The sequence below is a fragment of the Takifugu flavidus genome, chromosome 2 (assembly GCF_003711565.1).
Source record: "Takifugu flavidus isolate HTHZ2018 chromosome 2, ASM371156v2, whole genome shotgun sequence".
NCBI lineage: Eukaryota > Metazoa > Chordata > Actinopteri > Tetraodontiformes > Tetraodontidae > Takifugu > Takifugu flavidus.
In genome coordinates this window covers 10,137,315-10,152,626 of record NC_079521.1, presented here as the reverse complement: position 1 = coordinate 10,152,626, position 15,312 = coordinate 10,137,315, and the positions used below count along the sequence as shown (strand labels likewise).

Here is a 15,312-nt window from a genome sequence, read left to right as displayed (position 1 = left end):
CAGGAATTATTACGTTGGCTGCGGTTTATTATAATTATGTGGATTTTCCACGTCAGCAAAGGGAAATGTGCTTAAATAAATAAAACTACCATAATAAAAGATCAGTTTTAACAATCTGTGTGTAATGTTCATTTTCAGCCAACTTAAAAATTAACTTAACAATCATGCAGCAATCATCAGACAAATATTTTATTTTATACCACAGCATTGTAAACTACAAAGGCACCGTTTTTAAATTAAATAAGGTAAAATAAACAATTCCTGCATTATGCACAATGTACAGTTTTTGATTTAAAAAAAAAGAAATGACAGTAACCAATATCCAAAGAAGAAATTGTTGTCAAAGTTGATTTTCATATTCAAAATGTTCATCTTTTTAACCTCACAGCTTTCCTTGAAACTTTGATATTTGCCTGTAAAATATTTCTTAAAAATAAATATTATAATGACAGGAAATAAATGAAAATCAGAGGTGTGGACCATGTCCCTGGTGTCCACCTTTCCAGCTGCCAACAGATTGTGAATTTGACGGCTGAACCACCGCCATCGCCCTTCTGCCTGTTCAGCTTGACTGCCCACACACCTGCCGGTAATACCTCCTCAGCATCTCCATCTGAGCAGTGCGCACCAGTACGTGTGGTCGAACTGACGCCAGCATCTGACAGGCTTCCTCTGGAGTCCAGCAATGCAGCTGTAGGCAGGAAAGCACCGAAATCAGAAGACAAACAACATGTGTCACTCGTGTGGTCCCTCTTGAAAACATGTTCTCATTAAGAGTTGAGCATGTGTGTCCTGCTCATCTTTTTACACTGACCCTAATGAGGTACGCAGCAACCAGCGTGGCACTGCGGGATCGTCCAGCCTTGCAGTGGATGTACACACTGTTGCCCCGCTCTCGGTGCTTTAGGGTAAACTCCACACCTTCATGCAGGTACTCCAAGGTGGGAACGCCAGTAAGGTCTACAGTGTCCAGTCTGAGCTGCTCCACCCCTGCTGCCTGCCACTCCTGCAACAGGCCAAATTAGGCGGCTCATTTATTTATATTTTGTCAAATGGTGATTATATCAGTGACTATAAGTAGTACAGGTGGACTCACCTCAGCAGAGTTGCAGAAATATTTAGTTTCGTACATCTCATTCATAGTGACAACCCCTCGGACATTTTCCTTCTCCACCAGCTGCAACAAAACAGATCATCTTTGTATTTACTACTGATCAATATTTACTTGAGTCTGAGGAGGTGAATTATGTTCCTGCAACTGTGAAATATTACAAAACCAAAACTTTCTCCTTCCATTTACTTATTAACATCCTATTTGTTACAATTTCTCCAGATTTTTAATTATTTCACGCTTTCAATCCTTCTGAAAAGGTTAATAAGTAAATTTCATAATGTCATAGATTCCAAAATTTTACAACCCTGTAAATAAACAAACACATCAATATACTGACAGAGCAGTTTGAGTGTTGTGGAGTGTTTCGCTGCAGAGTCCTTGAAATGCTGAGTGGAAAGATCGAAAAACGCTGACCTTTCTGCGCCCGGTTCAATATTTAATGTCATCTGCTCATTAAATTCAGACACAAACCAAAAGTGGAAACCTGAAGTAGCTCAAACCTGATCTGTCAAACAGCTTTACTGGTTGAACAAGTCAGGACAATTATCGGAACACTGTTCACACAATGTAAATTCTGAGTTTCCTCATAAAGACTTTCACCTCCAGCTGAAAGAATAGTCTCCAGTGTCAGATAAACCAGACTTCACCAAGAGGCAAATGTGCAATAATCGAGGATGAAATTTAAATGTAATGCCACGGCATTCTAGTGTTTTATATACCTGTAGAGGAACAGAATACCAGATCCTCCAAGCTTAAATGACATTTGCTGTCGATCACAAATATTCTGGACAAAATCTTTATGGTCACAGAAAACTGATGCTTCCTAAACAGAATGACTTTGACAAAGTTGTTAGACACTGGTCGCAAACACATGTGAAACAACGACAGATAAACTGAATAAATATTTAAGAAGATCTGTCTAAATTCACATAATCGCAGCCAGTTGTTAAGAATTAGCCGCGGATGCTAACGTCTGACCTGTCTGGTCATGGATCGGAACGGCAGCGCTCCGAGGATGACAGTCTCGTCCACCCGGTCGAACCATCGTCTCAACGACACTTTCTCCATCACTACATTGTAGGCTAAGGTCGGGTAGAAGAGCAGCCTTGCTAGCGCTCCCGACATGACTCCACCGACACTAAAATGGCTTTAAAAACACTTAGAAAACTTTGTTGCACCAAATCTTCGCTCAGACCAACCTGTCACCGCTAAACGTGTTCAGCGGCGATGGCCGGGATCCACTTCCGGAAGCAATATCAACACTTCCGGTGAGACCATTTCAGTCTAAAATCCGCAACAGGTAAACTCTTATACCATATAAAGATACATTAATATCAGCGTAACAATATTGTTATTAAAATTGGCAGTAGCAATATATTTCATTAGATTAATTCAAAGAACAGATGCATTAGGACTCAGGTTGTAGTGGCACCTTTCCCAGAAATTATATTCACCTGTATCATTTAGGTATATTTCGATATATCCAAGGAATCAATTCCATGTAAACAAGTGTCAAATGAACAATGCATTTTCTGTCCACATTTTTGCATGATAGGTAAGAGGATTATTAATATCTTGAATTTAGTAGTGGGATACTCATACTGTCAATATTTGACTCTCCTGCTCTAACCCGAAAAATCAGTTTTTCTGTTTAGTGAGGAAAAACATGTTAAACTTGTGCCAAAACTCAAACCAATCAAGACAAAAATAACACAGTGAATCCTCAATAACAAACATTTTACAGTGGAAAATAAAAATTTATTGTCTTTTGGAAAAAAAAAATTCAAAGTCAGACATGACAATGTTCTGACCTCATGTGATTTATCTAGATTAAAACTGTTATCGAGCGTCCAGATGACGCCCTGCAACAGTTCAGCATGTTTAAAATGGACAACTTTCAGAAACTGTGCAGAATCTATAGAAAATAGATACAAAAATATATACATAAATACATAACACATTCTGATGGAATAGTTTGCTTAAAATAACAATGCGCTGATTTTATAAACAAAGTGCAAAGTATCTAAAATATAGTTGGCCTGTGTCCCCAGATTGCATAAATTCAGAAACTTATCAATTTCATTTTTTTTTTCTAAATGTGCAGTGAATTATACAATTTTTGTCACATCTTTATCAATCTTGGAGCACTACAGTAGTGTTAGTTCAAATATGTAGATGGTGCCAAAAACCCTTCAATGTGATAATATCACACTCAGGAATGGAACAGGATCCTTTTTCATCAGCCAAAAAACACTCAATATATTAAACCTTCATTTCCATATAAAAGCAGTTTGCAGTGAAAGGTAGTGAGGCGGTGACTTTGTTGAAAGGACGCCAACAGCTTGTGACGATCAGAAGTTGGTGATGGTTGAGTTCAGGACGCCGTGCTGGTTCTTGGTGTTGGAGGCCTTGGAAAGGTCTCGCTGTAGAGGAGGACAACACCATCATTATAATTTATTGTTGACATAGGAACTTTGCAAAAGGGGGGTTCTGTCTCTTTTGCATTCATGTTGCACGCTTATCTAGTCTGAGAAAAGATAAGAGTTTGCTGTTGCTATTTAATGTAGCAGTTTAAATCATCCTGCCGTGAATTCGTTACAAAGGCTTGAAGTTAATTAATTACAATTCGAGAGTAATAGTTGAGCAGCAATTAAGAAAAGATGGAGCAAAGCAGTGGAGGATGAGAGCATTAGTGCTTCATTCAGATTAATTTGTTTAAAGATAAGTTATTTCTGTAGAGTATAAATACCAAACTGGTCACCCTGGTCAACCATTGGCCAATGAGCTGATTTTGGCTTGGATGCCCACTATCTGATGTGTTAAGGCTACACTGGTGTGTTAATGTCATTTCTGCAGGTGATTAATACACATGCAACCAACACAGCAAATTAAAGCATTAGTCAGAACTTCCACAAGAAAAATTCAACCTGAGCACAGACCTTGACTGAACAGATTCGGTGTTGACCAGGTCCCTCTAAGATATAAATGAATCCTAATTAGATATTAGGATATCTAGTTTGATTGAATTGGTTGCTGCACTTAAAGATCCCATGACAGGCTGCTTTTTGGAGGCCCATAAACCAGCCCCCCCAATGATAGTGGGTGTTTTTCATGACATAGGACCTTTAAATGAATAGTTTTTTTTATTTTAAAAAAGCACAGAAGAAAAGAAACAAAAATGCAAGTTACCACAAATTCTGAATATGTGCTGGCAACAGAGTTTATGCTGTAGTGGCTAGGGCAGGCCAGGGGAGTCCCCTTTGGTTGCACCTCATTTTCCTTGTTACAGCCTTTTGATGGTGGGTGAGGTGGTTTAGCGCCACCAGGCGTTCGTGCAGCAGAAACCTAAAAAGACAAGTTGTCAGGATCTGTGCAGTTTTGTACAAAAACCATGTCACAAATAATTCCCAAAAGATTCCAGATTTATGCAGTTAAGGTCAGTCTTTGGGGAACAGTGTTTTTTCTGCACATCTGTGTGAAAGTTCACCTGCTCCAATAGAAGGTCATTATCACTGTTCATAATCAAATGAAACTTGTTCATCCATTTCACGGCTAGGTCAGCTGGTGTTAGACTCAAACCCAAATCTACACAAGTCTTCCGTTAGCCGGACAATAAAACGAACCTTGTTCGCTGAGAGAGGTAAACGAGGCACAGGCGAACGACAGACTGTCCCACCAAAGGCACATCGCATGGTGCTGTTGGGCGTGGCACTAGAACTGCTGGATGTCGCATTAAACTGATTAAAATAAGACAGGAGGTTAGAACAAAGGACAGGCGGGGCTGCATTTGTACGTCTCAGAACCACACGCTCAAACAGAGACAGGTTTGACACCTTTCTGGATTTATTTGGTGTGGGGGTGCCCAGGAATCTGCGCTTGGTAGGGGTTCGTATGATGGTGCCATACAGCATATCCTCCTCGGTCTGTTTGCTCTTTTTCAGATGCTGTTTGGTTGAAAAAGAGAAAAGTTTAGGCATTTTCCTGTAGAAAGGATGAACCTCCAACACAAAGATGAAGGCTTTACCCGTTCTTGCTTCTCCCTCTCCTTCTCTATTTGATACAGCTCCCACTGCTCTTCCACATACTGCAGAAACTTCTGCCCATTCACCAAAAACTCTCGACCATGTTCACCTTCCCATGCTTCAATCTCCGATTTCAACTTCTTCTCAAGCTTTAAATCGAAGAAATGATGATTACAAGAAAAAACAACTATTGGTTGCGAGAAAAATAATATGACAGCCTTTGTGTTTCACCTTGGGGAGATGTTTCTGCAGCTCAGATCTTTGTTTCTCCTCTTTGAGGAGATTACCTCCTCTGTTTGTAAATCGTGTTGGATCAGTTGCTTTTTTCTGTGAATGAAAACAATAAAGGCACACGTTTATGGTCTGAAATTATGTTGGTTTTTTTAACCACCTTATACAAGTAAACCCATAATTGGAATTTGGAATTGTTCAAATCTGCACAACTCACAGGATAAAGACAGCCTTGTTAAAATATCTAGACTCACCTCGAGCTCCTGGAAGTGTCTCCAGTTTTCCTCCCACTGGTGAACTCCATCAAAAAGTTCTTTGTGGTCTTCATAATGCTGCTTCATCCTTTGAATCTCAGCATCATGCTGACTCAGCAGCTCTTCTGTAAAATCCTCTAAAATGCAGAGGCAGAGTCTAAGCACACTCCCAAACCCTCCAGCTCTGACTGGGTCCAAAATGTAATCAAAGAGAAACTCACCACTAAAGTATGGTGTGAACGCCTGCCTCTGTTCTGTGCTGAAGAAGCACTTCTCCCAAAGCACAGCAATCTCAGAGCGAATGGCATCAGTGACGTTGTGGATGTTGAGAAGTTTAAGCTCTTCCAGACGCTGAACTTCTGAGCGTAACTAAAAAACAAACAAACAGAATAAATAGCCATAATAACAGCTAAATTAAATACATGACATAGAAATAGCTGATTCTGGCTAAAGAGTATCCATGTCCTTATGGCATCTAAAGTTGATTTTAATAAATGAGCATCATCACACATTACAGAGATAAAAACTAAACTCAAACATGAAAAATGTTTAAAAGCTCACTGCTTCCAGGTTCCTCTTCTTAGATGACACCATATGTTCATTGAAGGCCTCCCTCTCCTCCTGTGGGACCTGCAGTCTGTCCCACAGCTGCTGGATCTTCTCTCTGTGATTCTCACACGTCGCCTCATTCTCGGCCTTACGTTCCTCCAGCTGCAGGATCAGAAGAACATCATATTTTTGTGCAGCTGCTTCTGCAGGGATTCTACATTCAGGTTCAGACTTTTTCAATTGGCATTTCGAGCTGGATCACACAGACATTCGGTCAGACTTACCTGGCAGATGAGCAGCTTTAGAGATGTAATATTTTCTCTGGAAAGGCAAAATGAATCTTCATCCTCACATAAAACATCCTTTTCAATGCTGGTCTCTGGGATGTGGTCCAGCTCTTCCATGTACAATATAATCTGCTTTTTCAGGGCCTTGAACTCAGCATGCCGCCTCGCCTGTAGACACAAAAGTGACTAGTCTAAGAAGCTTAAGATAAAATTAAGAAAACAAAGCATTGATCCTCTACCTTCTCTTCATTCTGGTTCTGAATGTGCTGCTGGAAGCTCTCCAGCTGCTCCACTGAGGGGACAGAGTCTGCAGCAATTCCATAAGGCATGGAGCAGAGGATGTCGCACAGATCCTGATCCTGCTCCAGCAGAATCTTCAGCTGCTGCATTCGATTAGCCTTCTCCTTAGTCAGAACCTCCACCTGAGTGCGCATGTTCTTCTCCTGCTGGAGCATGCTGATGCCTTTTTCCTCCTGAAATAACAAGATCACATTTACAAATCACTTTAGTCAGCAACAGTTAAAGAAAGGTGACTGTGCTGAAGAGGAGAACATTGAATTATCTTCATTGCTCTAACCTCAAAAATAGGAAGCTGAAGTTCGAAGCAGAGCGTCTCCATTTCTGCCCTACATGCTTGAATGCTGGTTATGAGCCTTTTTCTCATTGATTCTTCCTCTTGGATCATCATGTCCAGCAGGCCCTGGCGCATAAAGACAAGGGAGTGATGAGAATAAAAACCTGTGTAGAATCGGGCAGATCATGGCTTAGGACCACCCCTAAACCAGCAATCCTCCGTTCACAAGACCAATTTCTTTCCTCTGACCCAGCAGTAAAGTTCTGCCCACCACTCCCGCACATGGCTTGTGTGTATGTGTGTGTTCACTACTGGAGTGTAAAGGATCAGTTAAAGGTAGACATCAACTTCACTACCACTAATTTGCATTTGTAAATATTTTAGTTTCTTGTACATTGAATTCTCTCTAATCTACCGTAATCTAATTATCTCTTGGTGATCTCTTGTGTTGCACTGTTTATGCGTGTTGAAGAGCATTAAAACACATAAAATATCGTTTAACTTTGTTCACCAATGATCTCATGGATTTTTCCACTGGTCGTTACTGATGCTGACGATAAGTGTGAAGCTGCCCCCCATCCACCCCCATCGAAACCTATCAGAAAGCACCTCGTTTAGAGACTCCATGCGTTAATCTGTGTCTCACCTTCACATGGTTCTTTACTACATTTGTTCTCTGTAGTCTCTGATCCTCAGGAATTCCGATTTCTTCCCATATGTCCTTCAGATGGTTCAGCGCTTTATTCAAGCAGGTCACCGCCTCCGCTGCAAGCACCTCGCTACGGTGTCCAAAGAATCAATAGAATCGGTTTCAGTAAACTCAAAGGCCTGATAGCATAGCTGGTAATATTTTAAACCAGTAACGAACAATGGACATATTCTAACTGCGCTAAACCACGAACATGGTAGCTGCCATTACGGGGCTTCGCTTGATCACAAGTAGTTCGAGTTAGCTAGTTATTTACATGGCCGTGGAGTAACTCCACACATTAGGTAAATCATACTATGGCGAATGTTCTTACCTCTTTCTCATTGTTAAGCTCCAAACTCGGACGCAATTTTATTTTTTCGTAGCAAGAAAATAAACGCCAAAATCTATGCGAAACACAGCGTCTCGTCTCTATCAGCCGTGAGTCTGGTCCGTTTGGATAGTTCAAAATACGCGTCTGGTGACGTCACGCGCGCTGATTGGCCCGTCTTCAGAGTGCCCTTGTTCTGTAAGCTAGGGCCGGCCGTTAGGAGCGTCCTCAAGGGAACAGTTGCAGAATCCGCCCCTCCAGCAACAATCATGATCAAAGAAAACGCACCACTATGGCTGTTGGAGGTCGGTAACTTGTTTCAACGAACAGTGTCGTTTTTGTCCCCTCTATAACCAAGGATCCAGCTATTCAACTTAAAATGAAATTAAAATTAAAATGGAAGAAAACTCCAACATGCACATGATAAAAAAATGTTTATTTACTTTGTACATTCTTGTGGCGCCTTTTAGTATTGGACACTGTTAATCTTTGATGCAGGCAAACTGTAGGCTGGAGAAGACAAAGTAGCAATGAAAAATGCAATTGGAATGTCAAACACGGTTCTCAAGCAAAGCCTCCATCATTCTGGAACTGTTTGTAATTGCAGTTGTAACCACAATGAATCTATACCCTGGAAAATAAAGGATTAAAAAAGTGGATTAATAAAAGGATTTCAAACTAATGCCTAAAGTATTGTGTGAATGAAAGAAAAGCCGATTCTTGAATTTACCTTTCTCCTTGCCAAGGAAACGCAGGGCTGAAATCTCAGAGAAGGTGCAGCCACCAAGGAACATGACAAAGATAATACGCTGAGCATCACTCTTTGGACTCAACTCGGCGTTGTTGCTGACTAAAGAAAGAAAAAGACCTCAACATTCATTGCGCCGAGACATCTAGGAGCAAATATTACATTTGGATGTGCGGTCGGTTCAACCTGTAACAGTAAATTCAGGGCTGTTTATTAGCCTTGTGACTTCTTCAAGCCCTGTCCAACTGTCCCTCTCCAGCACCTGCACATGACCGCAAGAGGAAATAATAGCAAACATGGAGATCAGGCAAGTGGAATCCACTTCACGGGTCTTCTCACCTGCTCGATTATCTTGCAGCTCAGAGCGTTGTAGGCGCCACTGAAGATGTAAGCCATGTCTTTTGGGACGCGCAGGTCATAGTCCTTATCTGACTTTGGCACCTTTACACAAGATGTGATGACATGAGACACCCTCCAATTTTAGCACTTTGATCTCAAGTGAAATCCTGAACTATACAAACCAGATTGAGTTTTCTACTTAGAGCCCTGAAATGACTTTTCTTGGTCAGAGAAGAGAAGGCATCGGTCAGCTTTCCTGAAAATCCGACAGTAAAGAAAATATAAAAACAAGCGCGACATTTATGTGCGAAAGAAAAAAAACAGAAAAAAGAAATATAAACATCGGATATGTGATCAATACTCCTAGAAAAGCTCTGCTCCATCACCTGCCGTTTTGTCATTGACCAGTTTGCCCACTTTGCTCTCCATCACAGTCAGCGTTTCGCCCGGTTGCTGCTCCACCAGCAGCCCCAGTTGTCTGAGGTTGGCAAACGTGAACAGGTGATCTGTGCCGTAACTCTGAGGAGGCCAACCAGATACAACATTACACTCGTGACAGGTGAAAACCTTTGACGGCACATCTAATAATAACATCTAGGAAAACAACTTCACCTGTAAAAACTGTGTTTTTAACGAGCGGTAATCTTTTGAAAGGAGCCCTGTGGAAGGGAAACGTGTTAGTAATACGGCACTTCATGCATTTTTAATGCATTTAACATTTAAACAAAGCAAGCTCACCATTTTCAGTCATGGACAGAAGACAAAGCAGCCTCATACTTTCTGTTATGGAGGCCTTTTGAAAAAGAAAAGGGTCTTTTTAAAAAAAAAAAAAAATTATTCCTGAAGTTTCTGACATCCAATCAGTATTTTGGATTCTGGACACTGATAATCAAACGCACCTGTCTTATGATGTGCTCCTCTATGAAGGAAATACATTCACGAATATCAAACCCTTCAAGTAAAGCTGCAACAGGGAAAAATAAGATCAGAGTCACAGTCACGGTCACAGTCAGCGTCAACATAGAGATACGACGACTCCTACAGTGCTCGATCCTCAGGAGCTCCTGAAAGTCCTGACTCGTTTTCGTCTTCATTATGGACTCGCTGGCACTGATGTCTGAAAAAGACACCGGACAGTGAGAAACGCACGTCTGACCACAATTCCTAAGTGAAGAGCAGCAAAACTCACGCATGCTGAGCAGCCGGTGCTCCTGTTTTAAGCTTTTGAGTTCTTCGGATACAAACGCCTTCATTTGCTTGATGTCCATCCCCTGACGCTTCTGTGGGGGGGGATCACAGCTTTAAGCATCACAACTGTTAGTCACCTCAGCAACAATGACTGACAAAATCCTCACATCATACGCGGTCTGCAGATTCCTGGCTTTCTGACTGAGATAGCCAAAGACGTTGGAGAAATGCTCGTTTCTGATTTGATTGAAGACCTGAATGAGAGTTGAACGTGAACGTCACGTCGGACTGATCTGGAGCCATTGTTGGCGATGACCCACCTTATCCTGAGAGTTCAGCATGACTTTGGTGCTGCGGTCAGATGAGGTAACATCAGGGCCAAACTCCACACAGCCTGCAGAAGGGGACACAATGATCACACGTCACAGGATCAACAGGTGACCAACATAAACCAGCTGCAGGGTCGTAGCGATCAGTTGTGACTTTCAGGAAAGGGATAAGACTGGAAAAGTTCAAAAATCACTGAAACTTGAGGGTTAAAGTTAATCTACTTGAGATTTATTCATACTCACCACATTTGATCCGGAATATGTCATCTACAAGTCCTTCATAAACCACTTGTGAGCACAGGGGAGTGACGAAGTCCACATCTGTGAAGACACATTTAAGAGAATAAAGTGTGGCACTGCGCGTGGAAGAAGCCTGGGCTGCGTCTCACCTCTGTCAATGAGAAAAACCTTTCCGATTTTAGCCTGTTGATTCTTCGTCGGCCCCCGTTCACCCTGCTCTCTCCAACACTTCTCAACCATCTGAACAAAATTAAATGCAGTTCAAGTCAAAAAATCGCTTTGGTGGGTTGTATTAAATTCAGATTCTCCAAACAGATGAATGTGGGGAACCTTGGAAATTCGTCCAATCCCATAAACATTGGAAAAGGGACCATAGAGGGATTGAAGGAGGCACAGAGAGTTGCTGACTGTCCTCACCCACCGCTGGTCCCCCGCCTGTGTGATGGACCATTAAAGATCATTTGATTTAATACAGTGTTTCAAATTGTTGAAATATTAAAATAGCTTTGTTTGAATTTCTTCAGCCCACATTAGCAAACATTTACATAAATATAATCTCGGAGCAGGAAAGCAAAAGAAATATTTTTCATCAAAGAAAATTAATCTTAATCAGGCTTTACCAAAAAAATGTGGTAATTTATTAGTTGGAATCTTAAAAGCAAATTTCTATCCAAGATGTAATTTTATCTTCTTTTTTTTTATCAAAATGCAACAAAATAAAGGAAAATAACCCCAAATCAAAGATTGATGGGCCTAGTTGACATTAAATGCTTTTTTGAAAAGAAACACATCAAATGTGAACACAAGTGCGAACCAGTGTTGGGTAGCACCATGATTTGCAGCCTACCAGGAAGCTGTCTCGGAAGAATTCTGGTAGCTCTAAACTGATGATGTCATCATCCAGGGGGAGAAGGTAGAACTCCCATTCATAGGTGGTCACTTCTGTTCATAAGATCAAATATCAATAAGAATTACTGACTAAAATCAATTATATTAAAAGATCATAAAAAAGAATTTACCTTCAAAGAGTCCCTGCTCCTCCAGCACTGCGTCACAGGCATAGAACTGGACCAGACAAGGAGCCAGCAGAGAATTATCAGCATGATGCAAAATAAATCGAACTTTGTAACAAGACAGGAAGTACCTTCTGAGGGGTAAAGATGATGTTATACCGTCGAGACCTTCCGGCTGCCTTGTCTGCATTCGCCACATCTGGAACAAGGAAAACCATATACACATCAAACAGCACATCCAGTTTTCAGAAGAGAAGAAGTTGTGCTCTTAAAACTGCTTAAACCACTCAGAAATGCCTTTTTATTTTTGTTTTACTCGATGAAGAATTTATTTCTATTCATTTTGTCCAGTAGTTTTTAACATGTACTTTGTGTTCTTGCATCTTCTGTCATACTCAATTCACTTTAGCATTAAAACATCCAAATCCAACATTAAAAAAATATATGGATTGTTTCTTTTTTGGAGAATATGATCTAAACAACAAAAGAATTATAAAAAAAATGTGTATCTTTAAAAGCACATTGCTTCTGAAATGCTGTTTAACAGGTATCTTTCTTCAAGCATCGGGAGACTGGTGGGTAGTTGGCCTGAGGGTATGATCAGAGTTTAGTCTTTCGAAAAGATTCCTTGTTATAAAAAAAATATTGGAATACTGAGCATTTATTAACACCATTTACCGCAAATCCACTTCACAGTTTGTATTCTCGGGCGGATCAAAAAGCAGAGCCTACAAAAGAAAGAAATGCCAGACATGTCAAATCAGCCTGTGTCTGTTTAGAATAGCAGCTTGAAAGTTGAAGGACTCACTGATCTGAGGTGCTGATAATTGGTTTATATTCTACTTTGAAGAGTTTGTCGACTTCATGTTGCTGCAAAACGGACAGAAAAGAATTTACTTAAAATGATTTCCAACTGTCAAGTGACACAGCAGCTGATGAAGTTCACCTTTAGCGTTGACACATTAGCAATACGATCCAGGGGGCTCATCAAGTCTGGCTCGATGAAAAGGTCCTTTTTCCCCGGAATCTGAGTGAGAAAGACGAAGAGGGAATGCAGGATGTTAAAGGCTCTACCAACCATGATCAATAAGCTTTCTGTCACATGACATCTTGGTCTGTTATTAACACTTCATTTCACAGTTGTACACAGTGTTGTCAGATAACACTGATATTTTTTTACCACTCTTCTCATCACTAGATGTATGTTCTAAAAAAGACATATAGAACAAAACATATAGATGCCTAAATGTGTTTTATTGTTTTTATACATTAATATTTGTATACGGTCAATGTGGTGATGGTGACATTGATTCATAACATTCCTTTACAAATCACTTGTTTCTCCCAGAATGAAAACAAACAAACAGAAACAGAAAACCTTACTTTTCTTAACTGGTCAATGAGATGATCTTTGGCCAGGCTCTTCAGATAAGAGAAGTCAGGGAGCTCCGGCGAATCTTTCCTGGCACTGTGAGCCATACTGGGGCACCACGGAGCCAACAATCACTCATCTATTGTGCAAAGAAAATACACAACGTTAGTGCCCCAGAAAGACTCTATAAAAGCTAAATTTCGGAACATCGGAAACAGAACAATTCTGTCAATGTTTAACCATCAGCTAGGTTAGCTTGTTTGCTAAAAATACTTCCATTCGGGAAGCACGATTTCGACAAGCGTTTATAGTCGTTGACAGATTAACCAAAACAACTCAAGAATTATATGTAATAATAATAATTCTAAGGTAAGGACAATGTACATGCTAATACCATTTGAAAAAGTATTAACCAACATTACCTGCTTCCGTACCTAAATCGGCGGAACAAATAGAAGTCGAGTTGTTTCTTCCGGACATAAAAGGTGGCGGACTGCTACAGTCTCATCTTGACGCTTCTCTCGCGTTAGGGCGAGTGTAAATAGTTATCGTTTTTCCACTACTTTTTGTTCTTAGTTCAATAATGAATTCAGAAGCAGTTTTGTTGTTAGAGACCGTTCATTTTGCCGCAGAGAAACACCGTAACCAACGACGTAAAGACACAGAACAGACGCCGTACATTAACCACCCTATCGGTACGAATGTCTTGACTTTCTTGTGACGCCTTCAGGAGCGTTACGCAAATCAGAAAACTAGTGAGAAACTAGAATGAAAAGAAAGTTAGAAATAAAATGTTTTTTATATAAATTAACATATGTAACAACCTATGAGACAGGAGGGACTATAAAATAAATTACATTTCATCAATTTTATATAGATATGGACATATAAGGCGTTTGCTCATGTTCTTTTAATAATTAGCGTTGTGTGTAGCAACAAACCCGGTTACGTTTTGTTATCTATATATTTAAGATTATTAAATAGGACATAAAACTATTACAGATTCATATAGAACTCTTAAAAGCTTGTTACAGAATTTCAAAGACTACTACAGCAGTTGAAATTGCCAACGTAATGTTCCACAGGAATACAGTACTGGGAGAAGCAAGTGTGTCCTGAATTGTTCTGAAATTATGATCCTGATAGTGTTTCAGTGGCAGATGAAAATGGGAAGACTTTTCTCTCTCTGATGCTCTCTGCCCTATGTGTACACTTTTAAGGAGTAGCCAGAATCCTCAGCCATGAAGGTGGCGTGATGGACGTTGAGGTTTTGCAGGTATGCCACAAGTGTTACTGTACAATGCTGTTTTGAGGTAGGGATTTAGAATTGAGGCTGCATGTTGTCTTGTGTCAAAGGCTGCTCTTCTTCATGACACCGTTGAGGATACGGACACTTCCATAGCAGAAATCCAAGCAACATTTGGACCCGTCGTGGCCCGTATTGTTCAGGAGGTAACAGATGACAAAAGCCTGCCCAAGCAGGAACGGAAGCGTCAACAGGTGGAACATGCACCACACTGCAGCCCCCAGGCCAAATTGGTGAAGATGGCTGACAAACTGTACAACCTCAGGGACCTGAACCGCTGCACACCCGTCGGTTAGAATTTCACTTCTGTTATTATTTTCCCCTTGATTTTCTACTGTTGACATATTTTATACCAGGGTGGCAGCCATTATGTTTTCACTTGATGTTTGAGGTACCGTTGTTCGGTCTCTTTGTTTTCAGGTTGGACGGCTGAGCGGGTTCAAGAATATTTTTTGTGGGCTTGTGAGGTTGTGAAAGGCCTGAGAGGAACTAACTCAGTTCTGGAGGAGAAGCTGGATGAGCTTTTCAAACAAAGAGGAGTCCAGCTCTGACTGCAGGGCCACACTCAGCACACAAAATATACATCTTCTTTGTAAATTATACAAATAAAATGATATTTTATTTATTGGTGTTTATTAAATATTTATTTGTTTGTGTCATGGATTTATAGTTAACCTGGAGAAGAATGGGGATTGGGAGTTAATACTCTCTCTCCTATTAATCATAG

At 40.6% G+C, this 15,312-nt stretch overlaps 4 protein-coding genes across 6 annotated transcripts; 1 reads left to right on the top strand and 3 right to left on the bottom strand.

The window, feature by feature from the left end:
- Positions 1 to 173: 173 nt before the first annotated feature.
- On the bottom strand, positions 174 to 2,367 carry ptpmt1 (protein tyrosine phosphatase mitochondrial 1). Its single transcript, XM_057021930.1, has 4 exons — positions 2,093 to 2,367; positions 1,097 to 1,177; positions 815 to 1,006; positions 174 to 691 (listed from the first exon to the last, which is right to left on the bottom strand). Exons 1-4 carry the CDS (start codon positions 2,237 to 2,239, stop codon positions 563 to 565), a joined length of 549 nt encoding a protein of 182 aa, XP_056877910.1. The 5' UTR covers positions 2,240 to 2,367; the 3' UTR covers positions 174 to 562.
- Positions 2,368 to 2,851: 484 nt separating this feature from the next.
- On the bottom strand, positions 2,852 to 8,222 carry prc1b (protein regulator of cytokinesis 1b). Of its 2 annotated transcripts, XM_057021413.1 has the most exons (15): positions 8,054 to 8,222; positions 7,678 to 7,810; positions 7,035 to 7,157; positions 6,697 to 6,930; positions 6,455 to 6,625; positions 6,183 to 6,332; positions 5,843 to 5,990; positions 5,622 to 5,758; positions 5,368 to 5,463; positions 5,139 to 5,285; positions 4,948 to 5,058; positions 4,738 to 4,851; positions 4,304 to 4,459; positions 4,054 to 4,088; positions 2,852 to 3,537 (listed from the first exon to the last, which is right to left on the bottom strand). In XM_057021413.1, the coding sequence occupies exons 1-15, from the start codon at positions 8,062 to 8,064 to the stop codon at positions 3,489 to 3,491; spliced, it is 1,815 nt and encodes a 604-aa protein (XP_056877393.1). In that variant the 5' UTR covers positions 8,065 to 8,222; the 3' UTR covers positions 2,852 to 3,488. The 2 variants fall into 2 exon arrangements, with proteins under 2 accessions (XP_056877393.1, XP_056877401.1); XM_057021421.1 differs by lacking the exon at positions 4,054 to 4,088 and having other exon boundaries at positions 8,054 to 8,219.
- A 245-nt stretch (positions 8,223 to 8,467) lies between these two features.
- Positions 8,468 to 13,989, bottom strand: vps33b (VPS33B late endosome and lysosome associated). Of its 2 annotated transcripts, none has more exons than XM_057021403.1 (24): positions 13,714 to 13,989; positions 13,291 to 13,418; positions 12,854 to 12,934; positions 12,716 to 12,777; positions 12,586 to 12,635; positions 12,039 to 12,106; positions 11,914 to 11,959; positions 11,742 to 11,836; positions 11,225 to 11,329; positions 11,044 to 11,134; positions 10,898 to 10,975; positions 10,646 to 10,719; positions 10,493 to 10,579; positions 10,327 to 10,417; positions 10,180 to 10,254; positions 10,037 to 10,101; positions 9,876 to 9,930; positions 9,750 to 9,796; positions 9,524 to 9,656; positions 9,320 to 9,393; positions 9,138 to 9,239; positions 8,985 to 9,060; positions 8,781 to 8,900; positions 8,468 to 8,681 (listed from the first exon to the last, which is right to left on the bottom strand). In XM_057021403.1, the coding sequence occupies exons 2-24, from the start codon at positions 13,384 to 13,386 to the stop codon at positions 8,602 to 8,604; spliced, it is 1,851 nt and encodes a 616-aa protein (XP_056877383.1). In that variant the 5' UTR covers positions 13,387 to 13,418; positions 13,714 to 13,989; the 3' UTR covers positions 8,468 to 8,601. The 2 variants fall into 2 exon arrangements, with proteins under 2 accessions (XP_056877383.1, XP_056877373.1); XM_057021393.1 differs by having other exon boundaries at positions 13,702 to 13,895.
- On the top strand, positions 13,769 to 15,210 carry hddc3 (HD domain containing 3). Its single transcript, XM_057021944.1, has 4 exons — positions 13,769 to 13,974; positions 14,500 to 14,555; positions 14,636 to 14,876; positions 15,006 to 15,210. The coding sequence occupies exons 1-4, from the start codon at positions 13,863 to 13,865 to the stop codon at positions 15,134 to 15,136; spliced, it is 540 nt and encodes a 179-aa protein (XP_056877924.1). The 5' UTR covers positions 13,769 to 13,862; the 3' UTR covers positions 15,137 to 15,210.
- The last annotated feature ends 102 nt before the right edge of the window (positions 15,211 to 15,312 follow it).